Genomic DNA, 24,146 nt, shown 5'->3' on the forward strand with positions numbered 1-24,146 from the left:
GTCTAACATAATTTCCATAGTCTAAAATAAATATAAAATAAACAGCACATAATAAGTCATTAGCAAAAAAAAATAAAGCGAGAAATGCGCATTAAAATTATGTATAACATAACCACATTTATTTAAGAATGTATTCTGATATCAAATGGCAAATTTCAACAATACTGAAACTGCAATTACTTTTGCTCCAACCTAATACAAACAGTTAACTCCTAATGAAATGTGAAATGTGAGGTGGGGAGTGGTGAAAGATGAGCCTGGGGAGGAAGGTAGGGTGAGGTCATGTAAGATCTCCTACATCCTTTGTGTGTCCTGGTAGGGTGCTTGTAAGGTTTTAAGTGGCAGAGTACCATCATTAGATTTTCATTCACTCTGGTGGCATAGCTTAGACTAGGACTTTCAAATTTTAATATGTTATGAATCACTCCAGAATCCTATTGAAATGTGAATTCCAATTCAGGAGTTCTGGGGTGGGGTATGTGATTCTGCATTTCTAAGAAACTTCCAGGTTAATGCTGGTACTATTAGAGCAAGGATGCCTCTTGCAAAGCAAGGCTGGAGAAGTTAGGTTTGGGATCAAGGAGTGACAGACTGAGATGATGAAGGTTCAGCTAGGAAGAAACAGTGGGAATAGAGCGAAAAGGGCAAATTTGAGAAATCTTTAGAAAGTAAATTTGGCAGGAGATGGTGGTTGATTAGATACGAAGGGTGAGGGTAGGACAGGAATGAAGGATGGTATCCAGGTTTCTGGTTCTTTTATATATATTAATACATACATTAGTATTTGCTCTTGTTGGTATATTGGGAGCATTTTGACAAATGTGTGGAATCTTATAACAACCACCACAATCAAGATCCAGAACAGTTCCGTCATCCCAACAAAACTCCCTTGTGCTGCTCCTTTGTAGTCAAGCCCTCCTTTCCCCCATTTGAATCACTGTTCTCTTGTGTAATGTAACTTTTTTGTCTGCTTTCAAATTTTTCTTATCTTTGGTTCTCAGCAGTTTGATTATGATGTGTCTGGGCATGATTTTCTTTGTGTTTTTCCCGCTTAGGGTTTATCAAGCTTGACATTCATGTCTTTCATCAACTTTAGTAAGTTTTCTGTCACGATTTCTTTGAATATTTTTTTTCTGTACCAACTTTTTCTCCTTTCCAGACCTTGTGATATTATCTCCCAGATCTCTGAGCCTCTATTCATTTTTTGCTTTCAATTTTTTTTTCTGTCAGTTCTTCAGGTTATGTAATTTCTAATGCTGTATCTTCAGGTTCACTTACTCTTTCCTTGGTCAGCTCCATTCTTGTTTTTGACCCCATCTGGTGAATTTTTTATTTCAAAGATTATAATTTTTTCTTTTAAAATTTCCATTTGTTTCTCTTTTATAGTTTTTATTCCGCTGAGAACTTTAATCTTTTTTCCATCCATTTGATGAGTGCTCACCTTTATCTCATGGAAAACGGTTATAATAACTGCTTTAAAGTCTTGTCTTTTAATACCAACATCTGTGTCATCGGGTGGGGGTTCTTCACATGTTGAGTAATTCTGGATTGTATCCTGGACATTTTGAATATTATGTTTTGGATTCTTGTTCCTGTTAAAATTCTCTAGAGATTTTTCTTTGGTTTGACGGGCAGTCAACCTGATTAGGTTCAGACTGCACATTCTGTTTTGCCTTTGTGTGTGGTGGCTACATCAGTCTTTACTGTTATTTGAGCGTGCCTGACACTTGTACCGCTGGAGATTAATCTGGGACTTAGACGTTAATTAATATCATAGTTCAGTTCTCTAAGCCTTTGTGATGCTTCCTTGGGTCTGCTCCACGTGTGGACAGCTCAGGGTTGTGCCTGAGACTTACATTTGATCATATATGAAACTAGGTGATTCTGCTTTCCCAGTCTCTCTTCTCCAGGATTCTCATGTCCCCTTCCCTCTCCATACCCACTTGCTGGTTCATATGACAAGAAAGACAGGTTTCTTGCAGAGTTTTAACCTTCCCACTATAGAAGGGTTCCCTGAATTAAGAAAAGAGAAGAAAAGGGGGATTCTTTCCATACTTTGCAGACAACACAGACTCTTTTTCCCAGTTCCTCTGGTAGAAAGATGTTTTCTTTTCAGTTTTAAGTGCCCTAGTTGCCATGGTTGGTGGCTGTCCTGCCCTGGGGCCGGGGCCGGGGCCAGCCTTAGGGCAGTGCTAGGAGACAAGGAAAAAATAAATGAAAGAGAACCCAGGGATTTCTCCCACACCTTCTCATGTACAACGGCCCCTTTCCTTAGTTTTCTGGATAGAAATAAGGGATTTCTTGGTTTTTTTTTGCTGTCTGTGTCCATTGGATATTTCCAGGATTAGGCCTTCAATCAAAGCTGGAAGGCAAAAAAGGACCAGAAAATGCTGAAACTCTCCTGTAAACACATTGTTATTCAGATTTCAACTTTAGCCCCCAATCTGCTTTATTATTTACTTTCTCAGGTAGCTTTTAAAAAATATTCTTACAGAGTATGGAAGAAATGGCTATAGGAATAGAGAAATAGGCTATAGGTGGCTCATTCTGTCTTGGCTAGCCAATCGTTTTTTCCCTCTAATTTATTTTTAAATGCTTCTCTGCAGTGCCACGGAAACTTTCTTTCAGACCTCATAGTTCAAGGTTAGAAATTAGTGTTCTTTTTAATCGTGTGGTGATATAGTCGAAGTCTAAGCAGAGCTGGAGCTGAATGTCAGTGTTTTGGTTTTTCTTTTCTTTGCTTATTGTATGCAGTTCATTTTGGCTGTTTTTCATGCACAGGATCCCAACTTTGGATTGAAGAGCACAGGTCCTAGTAGAGCAGATATCTCCAGCAGGTAGAACATTATACAGTTTCATATAGCTTTATAATCCTTAAGAAATGTTAGAGCTACTAAGGTTGTTTCACTGAGAACTGAGAAAGTTTTTGGTGACCTTTGGGACTAGAAAAGGCAAGGCTTTCCAAGAATTAAGATGTGAGGTGTTAACTTTGTATGAAAAAGCACTTGAGACCCTGGACTTAGTCCTACTGCTGCTTCCAGAAGCCTTGTCCTAAAGTGAATCCAGTCCTCATGGCTCTGTAGGTATTTACTAATTTGTAAATATTCAAGGTGCTAATAGGGTTTTATTTGCTTGTGATTTATTTTCTAAGAGGCAGGATTTGTTTTTTATATATGTGCAGGGGAACTTTTTACCAACTCTTACTTTTTGTCTTAGCCTCTGGTAATACTCACTGCTCAATAACATTAAGGGATATATCTCAAGTTAATCCTTTTCCATACTTTTAAACAGAACCACTTTATAAGACAGCTTATTGTTAGATAGATTGAGTGTATGTTCAGGTCAAATCTTGTCCTCTGAGCATTATGATTGCGTATAATAAAAGGCTAATCTAATATAATTAACCTGCAAGATTGGGTGTTAATTCTATCCCTCAAGACAGACTAGCGCTGTCTTCATATGAGTTATCTAGATAGAAAATCTGTTCTAAAGGTTATTAAATACACCTGAGGGAAGGTAGGAGCAGAAAGGAAAGCACAAAGAGACATGGTTAGTAATCACATTAAATTAGCTAAAGAAAGTAATGTTTTTGTTCAGGATCTGTGTCAAAATAGAGTCTATTCCACTGATTAAAGTAGAATGGTGCCAAGTACTGTTTATAGAAGTATTACTCTGGAGATATTTTAATTAGATTTTTTTTTATAAATCAGGGGCTCATGGTGACATTAGGACTATTTGCTGTAAAAATTTTGATAACATATAAAACTGAAACTCTAATTGTCATGAAAAATTTCATTGTACTTTAAACAAAGCATTGAAAATTGTTTGAAATCTTCAGTCAGATTTTACCTGAGATTTTTTTGTTTTAATTCAACCAGTTAGTTTCCCCTCCCTTTTCTATAGTTAATACTTTCCATTATTTCCTGTTTCTAATATTTCTAAGTTATATTTTATTATTAAAATAGTACATCCATAAGAAAGTAGTTAGTGACTTTTGGGGTATTAGTTATGGATGTAGTTGAACGGTTTGACTAAGAATCAGGAAATTAAGGTTCTGTTTTCAATTGATTGTTGATTGAACATGGATAAGTAATTTTTCTGGATCTCACTCTCTTCATTTTTAAGGATTAAAAGTAGCCCTGACTCCTTTCTTAAGAAAATAGTGGGAAAAAAACCAAAACAATGAATTGTGTATAAGGAAATTATCTTAGAGTTATTTGCAATAAGAAAAAATTTAAAAATAAACTAAATGTTTTAGAATTATATAATGCCCAAATAAATTATGATATATTCTTGTAATGGAGTACTATCAATATTTCATGGTTTGGGGAAGAATTTTAATGACATTGCAAATGTTTAAATATAATATTAAGTGAAAAATTTAGTTTTTAAAACTTTGTACAAATTGATCCAAACTTTATAGAAGAATTTATAGTTGTTACACACAAGTTCCCATAGAAAGCTGGAAGAAAATATACCAAAGTCTTAGTACAGGTAGAATTAGAGAAGATTTCTATCTTATTTATGTTTGTCTTTATTGCTCACATTTCCTATAGTGTTCTTGAATAGATAATATATTTACGTGGTTCAAAAATCAAAAAACAGTATAAACGGATATATGGTAAAATATCTCTCTATCATTCCTGTCCCCTCAAACACCCAATTGTCTTTTTCACAGGCAACCCATGTATTAGATTTCTTGTAATCTTTCCAGGGATGTTTTCTAAGTATATACGTTTGAGAATGTATGTAAAACTATTTCCTAAAAATAGAAGCAACTATGTCAAAGAGTATGGTGGTTTGTCATCTTGATAGTTGAAATATTTTGGATTTTGTATGATAATTAGATAGGCCTTTTTTCTTCCACAATTGTAAAGAATCTCTCCTTGTTTTCTTCTAGTATTAATACTTGTTTTTTTTTTTTTGAGACATAATCTCACTCTCTTGCCTGGGCTAGAGTGCAGTGGCATCATCGTAGCTCATTGCAACCTCTAACTTCTGGGCTCAAGCAATCCTCCTGCCTCAGCCTTCCTAGTAGCTGGGACTACAGGATCATGCCACCACGCCCGGCAAATTTTTTTCTATTTTTTGTAGAGATGGGGTCTCACTCATACTCAGGCTGCGCTTGAACTCCTGGCCTCAAGTGATCTTCCCACCTCAGCCTCCGAAAGTGCTAGAATTACAGGTGTGAGCCACTGTGCCCAGGCTCGTCTAGTCCTTTTTATTTCATTTTTTAACATTTACATCTTTGATTCATGTGGAATTTTTTTTGGAGTACAACATGAACTGTGCATTCAACTAAACTGTTTTCTAGATGTATCTCTCATTGTCCCAATATCATTTTTTAAAAAATTCCATCATTTCCTCACTGGTTTGATATTCCACCCCTTTAATATACTAAATTCCCATATGTATGTGAGTTTATTTGGGTGCTTTTATTCTGTTTATTGATTTGTCATTTTATGTGCCAGTATCGCATTAAAAAATATATCAGAAAATATTTTAATATCCTGTAGTCATTACCTCCTTGTTCTTATTTTTCAGAATTTTCCTGGCTACTCCTTTTTATTTTACTGTATGAACTTCAGAATCAGTTGTTTAGTTCAACAAAAAGTTTTGGTACTTATATTGGTAAATGTTAAATTTTTAAGTTTACATATGGAATATCAACATCTTTATATTTTTTTCATTTTTAAATTAAGGTTGTGATGGGGTCAGAAATTCCACCTCTTCCCTCCTAGGGTTCCAGCTGATCCTAAGAATTAAATTGACACGAAATAGATTAATAGGAAATAAGTTTTATGTGGCATGGGAGCACTCATAAGGAAATAGAGACCCAAAGAAATGGTAAAACCTGTATGCTTTGTATTAGGTTGAACAAAGAGAGCCAGTTGTGGAAAAGTAACTATGTAGGGAGAGTAAAGGAAGATAATTATTTTAACAAGGTCTGTTTGTCCAGAATTCCCTAGGCTATGCAAGAATGTTTCTTTTGTTCTGCTACAGGCAGGGTATCTTTTATGTAGAAGTTTTTATCTCCCATTTTCAGAAAGAAAAAGGAAAGATTAGAATATCCTTTTTGCATCTGCTATTTTTCAAGAGTAATCCTTAAGTCAAAGTGGCATATTTTGGGGTGGAATGTTCTGCCACTCTGTGAGGTGGAATTTACGTACAGTAAGATTTGCCTTTTTTAGTGAACAGTTCTATGAGTTTTGATGAGCACAGTTTTTGCCACAATCAAGATATGGAATAGTTCATTACCCTCCCCAAATTCTTCCATGTTCCTTTTGTATAATTTTTAAAATAAAAAAACCCTCAAAAACTTTTAAGAGGTAAAATAACCCTGACTTTTAGGGACATAAGATTAATAAATTGCTCTAGTTCTTGGAAAAATACACATAGTAATGGTATTATTCATATTCTGATAATGAATTTTTAATCCTTAGTAATGGCCAGTAGAAATGAACAAAGGAAATGCTTTTTTTCTTTTATCAAAAGCCTATACTTATTCTCACAGAGGGTGTGTTAGAAAAGTTAAGGACTGCAGGCCTTTTCATTGTTAATTTTGCTTGATGCTGAGAACTATTAGGAAGTTTTGGGTTTTTTTAATGGTGATTTTTTTTTTTTCCTGAATAACCTGTTTCTTCTTTGTAATGTATGTGAGATTAGGTATGTTATGTATATTTGTGATTGGGAATGGAAAACATGAAATAGTTCTGTACATTTTCTGACTAAAAGACTTTGTTTTTCAGTTCCACAGTTGTCTTTTAAAACTGTAAGAATCCACATGGTGGGGTACTATGAATTAATAAAAAGGAGTGAGGGGTATATCTACCTGTGATCCATCTACTAGATACAGTAAGGGAAAAAGAAAGTAGAGAAAAATGTGTATAGAATGCTACCGCCTATCTAAGGAGTGAAGGGACGCACACGCACACATGTATTGCTTATATTTTTAAAAAATTGTAAGGATAAACCATACAATTAAAAAAAATGAGGGCAAGAACAGGTGGGTGAAGGGACAGGGATAGAAGCTATACATCTCTAAATCTTGTGCATTTGTCATTGGAGTGATGTTAATGTTACATAATTATAAAACAAAATTAAATCAACATGAAAAAAATCCTGAAAAGCAAAAGCTAGATGAAAGAAATAAACCTAATTATATATTGACTTGGTAGAATAATTACACAAAAGGAATTATTTTATGTGCCTTTTATAGAATTTAGCTTTACATGCCAAATAAGATATACTCTAAGGACATGAATTACAAAATAACTTTCTTCAGTAATCACATTGTTAATGATATTATTAGTATTGTGGACTCTAAATATGGTATCCCATTGAAAGGAACCAGGGCTTCATGAGAAATGATGGGTTCCATGTCTGAGGCAGGAGATGTATTAACATAAGGTGATCCTGGAATATCTTATATTGGGAAGCTAGCAAAGACTATTAGTGTTATTAGTTTGCTTGGGCTGTCTTAACAAAATTCCACAGCACAGACTGGGTGGCTTAAACAACAAATTTATTTTCTCATGGTTCTGGAGGATGGAAGTTCAAGATCAAGGTTCCAGCAGTGTTGGTTTCTTCTGAGGCCTCTGGCCTTTCCTCTGTGCATGCACATCCTTGGTAACTCTTACAAGGACTTCAGTCATATTGGAAGAGGCCCTGATGTCTTCATTTAATCTTAATTACCTCTTTAAAGGCCTTATCTCAAAATATAGTCACACTGGGAGTTAGGGTTTCAAGATATGAATTTGTCGAGGGGCACAATTTAGTCCATAGCAAATGTCATCATGTCAAACAATTCACCAGTCACTTTGAAGAGGCTCTTACTAGCTAAAGATGGGATACTTTGATTGTTGATAAGATAATAAGCAGTGGATTTAAATCTATGAGTTTGTAATATTCTTTTTAAAAAAAGCCTTATTATTCGAAAAACTGGTAAAGAAAGAGAAAGAAGCAGGCATTTATTTTACCTTTCCTGTGCATACTGTATTTGAATTACCTACTAAGTAATGTGGCATAACTGAAGATAATTATGTAGTTGATGAGTGAAAGGGTTTCTTTTAATACGTAAATATTTCTAGTAATACTAAGAAATCAGAATATCACCATTTTATATACTCTTAGTGAAATAATGAATGGACCTAGGCAATGGTCATCAGTGGCCACTACTGTTACAAAAAGAATAACAACCATAGTCTGTTATCTCCTGTTGGAAGTACATAACGTGCCTCCAAAAGTGAGCTTTAATTAGATCAAACCTCTAAATTTAATTACTGCATTACAGGAAATACACAGGACAGAGGAACATGTTAGATGACATGCAATCGGCAATTCTAAAATGGGGGAAGCTGTGAGAAAAACAATCTAATTTTTTCAACAAGTAAATTGCAGGGGAGGAAAAAGGGGTCATTTATAAAATTTAAAAACAGACTCAAGAGACATAACAACCAAATGCAATGCGTTCATCTTGGCACCTTGTTTGGATCTTGATTTGAACAAAACAACTGTAAAGAAACAATTGGGGAAGTGTGACTACTGGTCTATTAGTTTTCTATTGCTGTGTAACAACTTACTCTAAAACTCAATGTTTTGAAACAATAAACACTTATTATGTTATAGTTTCTGTGGGTTAGGAATCCAGGCTTGGCTTAATTGTGTCATCTGACTCAGGGTATCTCAACAAGGCTTCGTTCAAAGTGTTAGTCAGGGCTGCATTCATCTCAAGGCATTCATCACTGAGAAGTATCCACTTCCCATGTGGTTGTTTGACTGGAGCCTTAGTTCCTCTCTGACTCTTTTCTGGAGGCCACCTTGAGTTTATTGCTATGTAGGCTTCTCCATAGGGAAGTTCACATACATGGCAAGCTGGCATCCATAGGGGAAGAAGTGATAGAGTAAATGAGGGAGAACAAGGTGGAAGCCAATGTCTTTTGACGACCTAGTCTTGGTGTTGGTGACCCAGCATATTTGCTGTATGCTTGTTACTGGGTCCAGGCCATACTCAAGGAAGGGGATTACACAAGGGCATAGATACCACAAGCTATTTTTTTTAATTTTTAATTATTATGGGTACATAATAGTTGTATATCTTTATAGGGTACATGTGATATTTTGATACAGGCATACAATGTGAATTAATCAAATCAGGGTATCCATCACCTCAGGCACTTAACATTTCTTTGTGTTGGGAATATTCCAATTCCACTTTTTTATCAGGAGCTATTTTAGAGGCTGCTTACTACAGACTGTAAATCTAATAAGGAATTACTGACCTTTTTTAGGTGTGATAATTATGGTTATGTTTGAAAAAAGTCCTTATCTTTTAGAGTTACATACTATTTCTACACGAAATGAATTAAGATGTTCAGGATTAGCTTTAAAATACATTGGGAAACCGGCAGGAGGCAGAGGAAGTGGCAGGAGGATTATAGAGGAAACAACATTGACTGTGAACTGATAATTGTTGAACCTAGATGACAGATATGCTATTGTTTCTCTTTTTGTCAATGTTCGAAATTTTCCATAGAAAATGTAAAAAGAAAAATGAACAAGGAAGTAAACAAACAAAACCCCCCAAACCCAAAATACCTTAATACGAAACTACACATGCTTTAGTACAAATGATTGACGTTTACATTCTAAGATTCTGAAAGTTTTTGTTTTAATTTTAATTTTTTTACTGTGATAAAATATAACACATTTTAACCATTTTTAAGTGTATAGTTCAGTGGCATCAAGTACATTCACATTGTTCTGTAACCATCACCACTATCTACAGAACTTTTTCATCACCCCAAACTGACACTCTGTACTCATTAAGCAATAAGTCCTCCTTCCCCTCTCTTCCCACCCATGGCAACCACCATTCTACTTTCTGTCTCTATGACTTTGACTATTCTAGGTACCTCATATAAGTGAAATCATGCAATATTTATCCTTTTATGTTGGGCTTATTTCACTTAGCATAATGTCTTCAAGTTTCACCCATGTTGCAGCATGTGTCAGAATAGTATTCCATTGTATGTGTGGACTGCATTTTATTTATCCATTCATCCACTGATGGATGTTTGCTTTGTTTCTACCTTTTGGCCATTGTGAATAATGCTTCTATGAACATGGGTAAACAAAGGTATGTTCAAGTTCCTGCTTTCCATTTTTTTGTGTCTATATGCAGAACTGGAATTGCTGGAACAAATAGTAGTTCTATGTGTAATTTTTTGAGGAGCTGCCATGTTGTTTTCCACACTGGCTGTACCATTTTACATTCCTACCAGCATATGAGTTCCAATTTCCGTACATCCTTGCCAATACTTGTTATTTTCTGTTTTTTTTTTATATAAAATTTTCACTTTTTGTAATAGCTGTCCTAATGAGTATGAAGTGGTGTCTCATTGTGGTTTTGATTTGCATTTCCCTAATAATTAGTAATGTTGAGCATCTTTTCATGTACTTATTGGACATTTGTAGTTCCCCTTTGCAGAAATGTCTACTCAAGTCTTTTGCCCATTTTTGAATTCTATAAATATTTTTTTAAACAGAAAAGATAAATATTTCAGTCTAGTAACATGCTCACCATGGTATATCATTGCTATTAGATCTGTATCCCTCACTACCTTTGAAGCTTCTTGGGGGCAAGGACTATGTGTCTTCTCTCTTTGTCACCACGCTGCTGCCTTCAACATAGAAATAAATGCAAAAATTAAAGGAATTCTGTCACTGTATATTAGAAAAATGTATACTCAAGGTTTAACACTGGGATTTTAATCTCAGGCTCTCTGTATTATAGAGAAATGTGAAGGAAAAAAACTACCAGCACTGGCCCATCAAGTGATCGCCTCATTTCATCTCTATTCAAAAATTGTAGTGATATTTGTTCTTTACCCCCAAATACTCAAAAATTATAACAGAATATTTGTAAAAATGAGTATGACCATATACATGAGTCTTTATTTTTCCTCTTGGATAAATTTTTAATTAAAGTATGCATTTCTGAAATAACACTTTGAAATAGAAATATTAATGGCAGTGTAACTAAAAATTTTAGTAAGTTGAGATACCATAAAAATGAGTTAAAATGTTAGTCTTTCTTTAAGAAATATGATAATAATCTGCGCCTTCTTTTTTGGTATTTGAAAGGTTGCTCTTTGATGAAGACACATCTCTTAGATCTGCATTCAGTCTGCATCCTAATATAAATGGAATATGCAAAGGTGAGAATGATTCTTTTCACTAAGTAGTCCCTTTAATTTCCCAAGTATAGTAAGTCTTTTCTTAACATCGTTGATGGGTTCTTGGAAACTGACTTGAAGCAAAATGACGTATAAGAAAACCAGTTTTCAGTGGGGCCGGCACCGGCCTGGGGGCCGGAGGCCATCACTCCAGACTGGGAAAACCGTGAAGTCTCCTCGGGGACCACTATCATGGCCATCCAATTTGACGGGGGCGTGGTATTGGGGGCGGACTCCAGAACAACCACTGGGTCTTACATCGCCAATCGAGTGACTGACAAGCTGACTCCTATTCATGACCGAATTTTCTGCTGCCGCTCAGGCTCAGCAGCTGATACTCAAGCAGTAGCTGATGCTGTCACTTACCAGCTTGGTTTCCACAGCATTGAACTGAATGAGCCTCCACTGGTGCACACAGCAGCCAGTCTCTTTAAAGAGATGTGTGACTGATACCGGGAAGACCTGATGGCGGGAATTATTGTTGCTGGTTGGGACCCTCAAGAAGGAGGGCAGGTGTGTTCAGTGCCCATGGGGGGTATGATGGTAAGACAGTCCTTTGCCATTGGAGGCTCCAGGAGCTCCTATATCTATGGCTATGTCGATGCTACCTACCGGGAAGGCATGACCAAGGAAGAGTGTCTGCAATTCACTGCCAATGCTCTCGCTTTGGCCATGGAGAGGGATGGCTCCAGTGGAGGGGTGATCCGCCTGGCAGCCATTGCAGAGTCAGGGGTAGAGCAGGAAGTACTTTTGGGAGACCAGATACCCAAATTCACCATTGCCACTTTACCACCCCCTTGAATCCTGGGATTGTAGAATGCAGTAAGAGATACCCCATACCAACACAAGATTTAATAAAGTTTGTCAAAAAGAAAACCAGTTTTACCACAGGCTAAGTGATATAAATAAGAGTTAAGTTCCTACAGCATATTTCTGGTCACAAAAACATCACCAGACTTCTAAATAAAGACCAAAATACTTCTGATATTAAACATGGAAATAAATGTGAGCTATACATACATTTAAGAAAGATTAACAAAAACAAATAATTTTTTACTCAGTTATTCCAGTTCTGGGTCGTGGGTGGCCAAAGCCTATCCCAGCAGCTTAGGGCACAAGGCAGGAACCAGCCCAGGACAGAGGCCATCCCATCGCAAAACACACTCACACCCATACCCGCACTCACTCAAACTGGGTGAATTGAGACATGCCAACGAACCCAATGTGCACATCTTTGGAATGTGACAGGAAATTAGGGTACCCAGGGAAAAGCCATGCAGACACGAAAAGAATGTGCAAACTCCACAGACAGTGGCCACGGCCAGGAGTTGACTTTTTTCTTATTAATGTTGAAACAATGTTATTAAAAATCTTACTGTGTTATTCCATTAACTTTTTTTTTTATATTTAGTCATCTAATTTTACACATGGTTAGTTTCTTATAGGCATCCGTAATAGACCATAAGGTCTATGACACTAGGGATAGCAATGGGGATTGTAGCTTCCAGAAGATGTTTAAGACTCCTAGAAAGGGCTACAGAGGTATTAAAGTGGCACCCAGATAGTTCTTCTTCTCCTGAATATCTCCAGCCTAACCCTAGAACCTATTTGTAAAAGTAAATAATAGTTTTTAATAACTAGTCTTATTCTTCCAGACTAAAATTAAAGTATACAAATCCTTGGTAGATATATTTTTAAAAAGTTCCTTTCATCTACTAATTCTCCATACTTCTGAGACCACTTCTAGGTTGATTTAAACATTTATAGAAAAATTTATCACTGATAGTCACTGTTCAGAAAGGTCAATTCTACAGTAGCTATTTAAATGGTAGGTTATTTGCTTTTACAGTTTTTTCCTGTGTTCCCCCTTCCTTTTTTTTTATTTTGGAGGATATCTGGAAATAAGTGTAAAATAGAAGAAAAATTCCCTAAACACCCACGAAGGTCTCCTAACTTTTGTATATTGTTTTATAGTTAGCAAAGTCTTTTCATTGTACATTATCTCACCTGATAACCCCAGTGAAAAGTTACAGTTTCATCTTGGAATGGTTTTTATTACATGTAATTGGAAAGTACAATGTGTAATATTGTCTCCAGAATACCTTCTTATGGTATATGAAGTGCCACTAGGAAGGTGTTAGACGTTTGTTTCAATAGTCCACCAATTTTTTTTCTTTTCCTTTCCCTTTCCAAATGATAATCTTTACTATTTTGCTGATTATTAAAAGTATAAAATACTTTTAAAATACAGAAGTATATAATGTAGACAGTGGAAGTTCCCATCCCCTGCTCTTCCCTATAATTCCCCTCTCAGTGATTGCCAGTGTTTAGTATTTGCATATCCTTCCAGACTTTATAAATATCTTTTATCATAATTGGTATTATACTCTGTACATTTCTTTCCTTATCTATGTTGATCTACCTCAACCTTTTATTTATTTTTATTTTTTCATTTTAAACAAGTTTACTTAAACAAGATCCTTAATTCAAAGGAAAACTAGTATTCATTTTTTAGAGTAATTTTCCCCACTTAAAGATAGCTTACATACAACAGCTATATACAAAAAAGTTATAATATTATCCTTAGTTTTCCAGTGGTAAATGAGAAACATAAAAGTCTACCAATTGAACAAGGTATGTGAGGATTTTTATGTTGTCGAGGTTTTTTTGTTAAAATAGAGCAAAATAAGTTACTGAAATAATAAAGATAAAGCTGAGTAGACGTGATACTGATGGAGAAAGTGGGTATTTTCACAGAACTGGTATTTTTTCCCATTTCAACTCCATTTGATATCAATCAAAACTTACCATTTGCCATTTAGTAAAACAAAAAATGCAATATGCTTGTGCACATACACCAGTTACTTTATGTACAATAAAGGAATGGGAAAGGGGAAAAGGAAAGAATAAAGAAAACTATACTGTAGTAGTCAAGAGGTGGTAGAACTGAATTTTTTCTAATTGTGAATGTGTTCACAGTCTGTAAGAATAGAGTTCTGGAATAAAGTAAGAGGTTTTCTTTTAAGTAGACACTTCCTGTCTGCTACTGGAACATACCAATTTTATCTTCATCCTCCATTCTCACCTATACAGGTATGTCTGTTTCATTGATTGGCTGCCTATCAAATCGGAATACGATCTGTCTCGTTGACAAACTCTGTCATTCACAATAGATTTTCATTAGTTTATTAAGTGTGGTATGGCTCTTAATCTTAAACTGCACCACAGAACCATCATGCCTGCTACCTTCAAATTAATATGATCATTGTTCTCAGTCTTGACTCCTTCCTTGGGCTTGTTTGCTGACCGTGGTGAGTGCCAGAGTCTCCTCAGCTGCCACTATACAAAAGAGATATCAGGTCCATGTTGAAGGAGCCTACTTCAAACTTTTAAATTGCTACATATTCTTCCGTTGTATGAATATACCATATTTAATGAATTAATGATATTTATGATGTTTCTCAATGCTGTTACAAATATGAATATCCTACTATATGTACCTTTGCCTACTTTTCTGATTATCCTTAGAATAACTATCTGAAAGTAGATTTTCTATGAAGGGGTGTTACATGTGTCAGCTCTTGACATATATTATCCCCTAAAAAGATGTGTTTTTCCCCCTAGAACCAACATAAGACACATTCAGTCTTTGCCAAATAAAAAGTACCTGATTATTTCAATTTGCATTTTCAGAGAGTATCAGAGTTAGGCCTATTTTAGTATTGAACATTTATAATTATTTTTTATGTAAATCGCATACATCTCCTAATTGTTTTCATTTCAACTTATAAGAACATTTTATATATTAAAAGTAGCAAACCTTTGTTATATATATAGCAAATAGTTTTACCCAGTTTCCTACTTATTTTTTAGTGTTATTCATGATATATTTTGTAGTAAGAAATTTTAAGTTTTTGTATAGTAAAATCTGTCAGTCTTTTCTTTAAGGGTTTCTTTTTTTTTTTTTTGTCAAAACTAGAAATACTTTACCTACCTCGAAACCATAAACATATATTCTTTTATCTTTATTTCCATTTATTATATTTATAGCTTTTACATTTATATTTTTAATCTGTTTGGAATATTTTGGCATATGAGAAAGGTAGGGCTCTAACTTTATTTTTTCAAATGGTTAACCAGTTGTCCCAATATTAGTTACTGAATAACCTATCTTGTTGCCACTGTTTAAAATGCCACTGTTGTCATATATTAAATTCCCAAATATATATAGGACTGTTTCTTACTCTTTGTTTTGTTTCATCAATCTATTTGACTATTTCTGTACCATCACTGCATGATTTTATCATCCTTAGCTTTTAGTGCATTTCTGTATCTGGTAGGGAAAAATGTCCTCCCACACAGAGTAGCTGGCTATAGCATTCATCCTAAGCTTCTTTGGTACAAACAGCAAGCTCAGTGCAGTATGAGACTTTAACCACTGTGTGCTTCCAATTTACCCTCTTCCAGATTTCGTTGGTGGGTTTTGCTCTGAGCTTGGTGCTTTTTGGAATTCTGATGGAAGAAATCCATACAGTTACTTCTGAGGGAGCCTCTCCTTTTCCTATGTTGAGTGACAAGCTGTGTTTTAGCTTGGGGTGCTATAACAAAATTCTATAGACTGGGTGGCTTAAACTACAGAAATTTATTTCTCACAGTTCTAGGGGCTGGGAAGTACCAAGATCAAGGCGGTGACATATTTAGTTCTTGATGGGGGCCCTCTTTCCAGATTGCAGGTGGCTGCTGTATTGCTGTGTGTTCACATGACCTTTCCTTTGTGCTTAGAGAGAGCTCTGGTTTCTCCACTTTTTTTTTAATAAAGGTGTTAATCACATGAGAGATAATGAGGGCTCCACCCTCAAAACCTCATCTAACCCTAATTACCTCCCAAAGATCCTACCTCCTATCATCACATTGAAGGTTAGGGCTTCAGTGTATGAATTTGAGGGGGGACACGATCAGTCAGTCCATAACAAAGTTTTTACTACTGCTTCATTTTCCTTTAATCCAATCCCATCTTTTGATCTATGGGGGGCATATTTCCTTTTTTCCCATTGCTACTTCAGATTTTAAAAAACCCAAAAAACTAACCATTTCTTTGAATATTTTTCTAGGAACTTGGAAGGGAAGAAAAGTTAAAATATGGGCTCGATTTGTCATTTTGAAAACAAAAACTTTGGCATTGTTTGAATTATGTACTAGCATTATGTGTTTTAAAAAATGACCTAAAATGAAATTTAAAAAAAGAAAGAATTAGTGGTTAAGTCTGTATAATTTTCTATACATATTCTTCACCTTCATTCATCCTGAGACAAAGAAATATCAAGTATTATTTTATTCAGTGTAGTATATCTGTTTCCTCCTAATTAATAATTTAAAAACATTAACACATAAAAGTGGCAGTTAAGAAATTATATACAAGATGATTTTTAATGACATTTTGCCAATCCTTGGGTAATTATCAAAGCAGAGCAATAAAACTATTGCAAATGATTTATGATTATATTTTCATTCTAGGCACACCTTCTCCTAAGATTCAACTTGGGTTCCAACTCAGAGAGGACCTGCAAGGACAAATGAATAAAAATAAGATGATGTGTGTTCTTAGTGAGGATACAGTATTACAGGTGTGTAGCATGTTGATCGAATACATACTTATTAAAAATTGGAAATGGTATCTCTTAGAGTGGCAGATTACTAATGATAATTCTTTTTGTCTATTATTTTGTTTTTCTAATCTTCCCTTATTATTTATCGAGAGGTTTTTACCTCTCTTAACCAGTCATTCTATTTCTTTGCTGCAAGTTTGATGAAAGCCAGTTGTTTTAGGAGGGAGGATTTAAAATACAACTGACCTTTGAACAATTCTAGAGTTAGGGGCACTGACCACCCCACACCCTGCCTTATGTAGTCAAAAAATCTATGTATAACTTTCGACACCTCAAAAACTTAACGACTAATAGCCTACTGTTGACTGGAAGCCTTACTGATAACAAAAACAACGCATATTTAGTATGTTATATGTATTATATACTGTATTCTTACAATAAAGTAAGAAAAGAATATGTTATTAAGAAAAATCGGGGGGGGCGGGGGTAAGGGCAACATATGTAACCTAAACATCTGTACCCCCATAATATACTGAAATAAAAAAATAAAAAAAAAGAAAAATCATAAGGAAGAGAAATTAATATATTTACTATTCATTAAATGGAAGTGGATCATCATAAAACTCTTCATGTTCGTCTTCATGTTGAGTAGGCTGAGGAGGAGTAAGAAGAGGGATTGATTTTGCTTTCTCAGGGGTGGCAAAGGTGGAAGAAAATCTGTGTATAAGTGAACCTGCACAGTTCAAACCTGTGTTGAAGAGTCAACGGTATTTCCTGTTTTCCTCTTAATGCTTTTTATATTTTTCTCTTTTTGGTAGAGATGTGGAAGTAAGAAGAACACAGGTTAAAATAGGATATAATAATTACAATTTTCATCTCCATTTCATGTCAGAGATCATTTTAAACTTGTGAAGAAGATACTTGTTTGTATAGTGTAATTTGACATATGGGCCACTGAAAAGACCCTTCTGTTGTTTTATGTGTGTGAGTATATGTATATATACACACATACTTCCTAGGACTTTTTATTTGTTTCTTTTTAATGCAGACATCATAGGGGAAAGTAAAGGATGATTCAGTTGGCATCTTAGCGTACATAAGTTAGCTAAGTAACCCAGGCACAATGGCTCATGCCTGTAATCCCAGCACTTTGGGAGGCTGAGGCTGGAGGACTGCTTGAGCCCAGGAGTTTGAGACCAACCTGAGTACCATAGCAAGACCCCACATCTACCAAAAAAATTTTTTAAAAAATTAGCCAGGCACGGTGGTGTGCACCTGTAGTCCTAGCTACTCGTAGGCTGAAGTAGGAGGATCGCCTGAGCGCAAGAGTTTGAGGTTAAGGTGAGCTGTGATTGTGCCACTGCACACTCTAGCCTAGGCAACAGAGTGAGACCCTGTCTTGAAAAAAGCAAAAAACAAGAAATAAAAAAACTAAACTTATCCAGGCATGGTGGCTCATGCCTGTAATCCTAGCACTCTGTGAGGCTGAGGCAGGAGGACTGCTTGAACTCAGGAGTTTGAGACCAGCCTGAGCAACAGCAAGACCCTGTCTCTACTAAAAAAAATAGAAAAAATTAGTCAGGTGTGTTGATGAGATCCTGTAGTCCCAGCTACACAGGAGGCTGAGGTAAGAGGACCACTTGAGCCTAGGAGTTGCAGGTTGCTGTGAGCTAGGCTGACACTCCTGCACCGTAGCCCTGGTGACAGAGTGAGACTCTGTCTCAAAACAAAACAAAACAAAACAAAAATACTAAATTTGGGTACCTCAGTCTGACAGAAAGATATTTTAAGCAAATGTTATCAGCTATTCATCAAGGTACTTAAAACACTTATTGAATACCAGTAGTGGGTATTCTGTTCTACTGAATGTGAGGGTAGTTTGTATGAGACATCCTGATGTGTCCTGGAGAGCCAGGATTGGTTGGGCTGATCTGGCTGGTGAGAGTTCTTCCACTCCACTCCAGGTAATCTATGACTCAGTGAAAGAGAATGATCTCAGATAGAGGTTGTTTTTTGTTCAAAGGTACATAAATAGATTTACTCCTTTTTCTGATCCTTTGAATTAACACAATTAACCTCTCTTTCACCTCTCACACCCTACCCCAACAAATAAAACAACAAGAAAACTCTACAGTTTAATGGTCTGGTCAAAATATGGGGTAGGTAGGGCCAGGAGAAAAATGCAGTCACCTGTATCAAAAAGATAGAAAGCAATTTGTGTCCCTTATGAAAGAATTGATTGAAGTGTATCCTTGAATGTTGTTAATTAACAAATGAACAACTCATGCCCACTCTGTATTCAGTGGCATTAGCTCATGGGTGGTAGTTCTTTGTATAGAGGAGGAAATAAAATCAGCTGTCAGGAGCAAGCTTCCTTCTTAACTTGCTTTCTTATCTTTTGCATTTACCTTATATAGGTAGGGTCAAGTGAATAATTTTCCCTCAATAGGAAAGTTACTGGTCCTTTAGTAAGATTAGTAAATATTACAGGTATTTGAAAGAATTGCTTTGTAAAGACACAGAAATATCTAGTAAGTATATAAGTAAACTCTGTTGAATTAATCCTTGGGAGTTTCTAGGTTTATCTCTTGAAATTCCTTCTTCTCTCTGGGTGAGCTTTGTAAAGCTTGCTCGGGAAATACATACATGTGGAACCACTGTAACTTTACATGTGCAGGGATGCATTATCAATAAATAACACTGAACATTAATTGGAGAAGATTAAGGTTCTCACAGTGCTTTATTATTATTATTTTTGTTATATGACTGTATTAGTGATCACTGAAGTGCTTGCAAGTTCAGGCTAATGGCTTTATTTTCAGAAAGCTTTATTATTGATCATAGAAACAAACATAGAGGGCTCCCAAAGAGAGGTCTTTTTCTAAAGATCTTTGATACTAACAACATATTTAAGGTAAGAATTCCTTTTAAAGTGATGAAAGTCAGTATGCTGTGAAATCTTAAAATGGAAGCATTTTATCTTTTTAGAAAGTGTAAAAGAAAATAAAAATCTCAGGACTCCTACCCCCCAATTCCTTACAGAAGAAAGAAGGTCAAGCTTGGGGGCTGAGTCATGCAACATCTCCTTCCAAATGAATAGCTGTTAGTAACATTATGCATTAGCCATATCTCCACTGGAAAGGTAAAAGGCCTTAGACATCTATGAAGGACTGCCCCCACTTATCACTCATAAGCAAATTCTTTGCTGGCATAATTGATTCTTCCTTTACTCCCTTTTTCTCTTCAAACATTCACCTTATCTTTTGTAAAATGTAGACTTCCTGGGCCTCACAAGAATGTAACCATTTGCTTCATTACCCACTCGCTCCTCCCTTTTCTTTCTGTATGCCCTCTCCCCTTAAATGCCGAGTTCCCAAATTTCTCTTTGGAAAAAACAGTCACAGATGCCTGTGTGGCTTGAGTTTTTCCTGGATGCGTCCTCAAACTTTGGCTTATTTATTTATTTATTTATTTTTATTTTGGCATATTATGGGGGTACAAATGTTTAGGTTCCATATATTGCCTTTGTCCCACTTGAGTCAGAGCTTCAAGCATGTCCATCCCCCAGAGAGTACACATCGCACCCATTAGGTGTGTATATACCCATCCCCTCCTCCCCCCACATCTGCCTGATACCCTATGAATATTACTACTATATGTGCACTTAAGTATTGATCAGTTAATACCGATTTGATGGTGAGTACATGTGGTGCTTGTTTTTCCATTCTTGTGATACTTCACTTAGTAGAATGGGCTCCAGATCTATCCAGGATGATACAAGGGGTGCTAGATCACCATTGTTTTTTTGTGGCTGAGTAGAACTCCATGGTATACATATACCACATTTTATGAATCTGCTCATGTATTGATGGACACTTGGGTTGTTTCCACATTTTTGCAATTGTGAATTGTGCTGCTGTCAACATTCCGGTGCAGATGTGTTTTTTATAGAATGTCTTTTTTTCCTTTGGGTAAATGACAAGTAATGGGATTGCTAGATCCAATGGTAGTTCTACTTGTATCTCTTTGAGCTATCTCCATATTACTTTCCACAGAGGTTGTACTAGTTTGCAGTCCCACCGCAGTGTGTGAGTATTCCTCTCTCTCCACATCCACACAAAAATTTATTGTTTTGGGACTTTTGGGTAAAGGCCATTCTCACTGGAGATAACTGATATCTTATTGTGGTTTTGATTTGCATTTCCCTGATGATTAGGGCTGTTGAGCATTTTTTCATTTGTTTGTTTGCCATTAGTCTGTCTTATTTTGAAAAATTTCTGTTCATGTCCTTTGCCCATTTTTTGATAGGGTTGTCTGATTTTTTTCTTGCTGATTTTGCTGAGTTCTATATAGATTCTAGTTATCAGCCCTTTGTCAGATGTGTAACATGCGAATATTTTCTCCCATTCTGTAGGTTGTCTATTTGCTCTCGTGATACTTTCCTTGGCTGTGCAGAAGCTTTTTAATTTTATCAGGTCCCATTTATTTATTTTTATTGTTGCCACGATTGCCTTTGGGGTCTTCTTCATAAATTGTTTGCCTAGGCCAACATCTATAAGTTTTTCCAACATTTTCTTCTAGAATTCTTATAGTTTGATACCTTAGGTTTAAGTCTGTTATTCACCAGGAGTTGATTTTTGTGAGAGGTGAAAGGTGTGAATCCTGTTTCAATCTTCTACATGTGGCTATCCAATTTTCCCAGCACCATTTATTGAATAAGGATTCTTTTCCCCAGTGTATGTTTTTGTCTGCTCTGTCAAAGATTAGATGGCTATATGAGGATGGTTTTATATATGTGTTCTCGGTTCTGTTCCATTGGTCTATATCTCTGTTCTTGTGACATGCTGTTTTAGTTACTATAGCCTTGTAGTATACCTTGAAGTCTGCTAACCTGATGCCTCCCAATTTGTTTTTTTTTCTTAAGATTGCTTTTGTTATACGAGGTCTTCTCTGGTTCCATATGAAGCATAGAATTATTTTTTCTAGATCTACAAAAAATGATGTTGGTATTTTAATAGGGATTGCGTTGAATCTGTAGATTACTTTGGGTAGTATAGATATTTCAACTATGTTGATTCTGCCAACTCATGAGCATGGTTTGGTTTTCCACCTGTTTACATCCTCTCCTATTTCCTTCCTCAGTGTTTTGTAGTTCTCCCTGTAGAGGTCTTTTTATCTCCTTAGTTAAATATATTCCTAGAATTGTCTCAAAGAACTGGAAAAGGATGAGCAAACCAACCCTAAACCCAGCAGAAGAAAAGAAATAACAAAGATCAGAGGAGAACTAAATGAATTCATAATAAAAAAAACTATACGGAAGATTAAGAAAACAAAAAGTCGGTTTTTTGGAAAAATAAACAAAATTGATATGCCTCTTGCTAGATTAACGAGAAGCATAAAAGAAAGGACTCTAATAAGCTCCATCAGGAATGAACAAGGAGAAATTACAACTGATACCACAGAAATACAAAATATCATCTATGACTACTATAAAAACCTTTATGCACATAAACTTGAAAACATGGAGGAAATGGACAAATTCTTAGAAACACACAGCCTTCCTAGGCTCAATCGGGAAGAAATAGAATTCCTGAACAGACCGATATCAAGTACCAAAATTGAAGCAGCAATAAAAAAAACCTTCCTAAAAAGAAAAGTCCCAGACCAGATGATTTCACACCCAAATTTTACCAGACCTACCAAGAACTGGTGCCTATCCTGCAGAAATTATTTCACAACATCGAGAAGAAAGGAATCCTTCCCAACATGTTTTATGACCCTGATACCAAAAGCAGGAAAGGATGCAAAAAAAAAAAGAAAGCTACAGACCAATATCTCTTATGAATATAGATGTAAAAATTCTCAACAAAATCCTAACAAACCAGATTCAGGTGCTTATCAAAAAAATAATCCATCACAACCAAGTGGGCTTCATCTCAGAGATGCAGGGATGGTTCAACATACGCAACTCTATAAATGTAGTTCATCACATAAATGGAAGTAAGAACAAAGACCATATGATCCTCTCAATAGACCTAGAAAAAGCAGTCGACAAAATTCAACACCCTTTTATGATAAGAACACTTAACAAAATAGGCCAGGACTTACCTAAAAATGAGAAAGCCATATATGACAAACCCATAGCCAACATCGAACTAAACGGGGAAAAATTGAAAGCATTCCCACTTAGAACTGGAACCAGACAAGGTTGCCCTGTATCACTACTTCTGTTCAACTTAGTGCTGGAAGTCCTAGCCAGAGCAATCAGACAAGAGAAGGAAATCAAAGGGCATCCAGATGGGGGCAGAAGAGGTTAAACTGTTGCTCTTTGTTGATGATATGATCTTGTATCTAGAAAACCCCAAAGATTCTGCCATGAGACTACTGGAATTGATAAGCAAATTTGGCAAAGTCTCAGGTTACAAAATCAATGTACAGAAATCAGTAGCATTCCTATATGCCAACAATAGTCAAACTGAGAACCAAATCAAAGATTCAGTACCCTTCACAATAGCAACAAAGAAAATAAAATACCTAGGAATATATTTAACCAAACTTTGGCTTAATAAACCTCCATTGATTGAGATCTTTGCCTTAGTCACTTATTTTGGGTTATCAAAAGGAACACAACAACTTCAAATTTTCTGATATTTTTTGAGAATTAGACTGAATCAATTTAGCATTTAGCACTGTAACACAGATGTCATATAATTTCTAGTCCTTAGGAAATATTAGAACTTGGCAAGAATGGTTCCTCAGAATCATCACAGATAAATGAAGAGGAAAAGAACCTAGGAATAAAAAAGGAACACTTCCCTTTCTCTTCATTTAAGTTCCACAAATTTTTTATATTAAATAGAAAGGAATTATAACAAAGACATAAAGGCCAAAACTGTAAAACTCTTAGAAGAAAACATAGAGGGGGAAGTATCATGGCATACTTTGGCAATGATTTGGCAATGATTTCTTGGATATAGCACCAAAAGCATAGGCAACAAAAGAAAGAATAGATAATAAGTTAGGTTTCATGAAAATTAAAAACTTTTGAGCATCAAATGGCACCGTCAACACAGTGAAAAAGCAGCCCGTGGAATGGGAAGAATATACCAGCAAATCGTATATCTGATCAGGGGTTGGTATCCAGAATATATAAAGAATTCTTACAACTCAACTACAGAAAAAACAACTGAATTAAAAAATGTGCAAAATACTTGAATAGACATTTTGCCAAAGAAGATACATGGACAAAAAGCACATGAAAAGATAATCAACATCACTAATCATTAGGGAAATGCAAATCAAA

The 24,146-nt window shown here is 35.7% G+C and overlaps 1 protein-coding gene and 2 pseudogenes across 2 annotated transcripts in view; 2 read left to right on the forward strand and 1 right to left on the reverse strand.

The window, feature by feature from the left end:
* Nucleotides 1–24,146, forward strand: part of ANKRD31 (ankyrin repeat domain 31) — a 137,129-nt gene that overhangs the window by 2,330 nt on the left and 110,653 nt on the right. Inside the window, exons 2-3 of the mRNA XM_012664486.1 lie at nucleotides 11,146–11,219; nucleotides 16,752–16,861. Coding sequence (XP_012519940.1) covers nucleotides 11,146–11,219; nucleotides 16,752–16,861 — 184 coding nt within the window. The remainder of the gene's footprint in view (nucleotides 1–11,145; nucleotides 11,220–16,751; nucleotides 16,862–24,146) is intronic.
* On the forward strand, nucleotides 11,354–12,113 carry LOC105826616 (annotated as a pseudogene). Its single transcript, XR_001138321.1, has one exon. The product of XR_001138321.1 is annotated as a proteasome subunit beta type-6 pseudogene (transcript).
* LOC105826486 lies at nucleotides 14,104–16,539 on the reverse strand (annotated as a pseudogene).

Source organism: Propithecus coquereli, unplaced genomic scaffold (genome assembly GCF_000956105.1).
Source record: "Propithecus coquereli isolate 6110/MARCELLA unplaced genomic scaffold, Pcoq_1.0 Scaffold9, whole genome shotgun sequence".
In the NCBI taxonomy this organism is placed as follows: domain Eukaryota; kingdom Metazoa; phylum Chordata; class Mammalia; order Primates; family Indriidae; genus Propithecus; species Propithecus coquereli.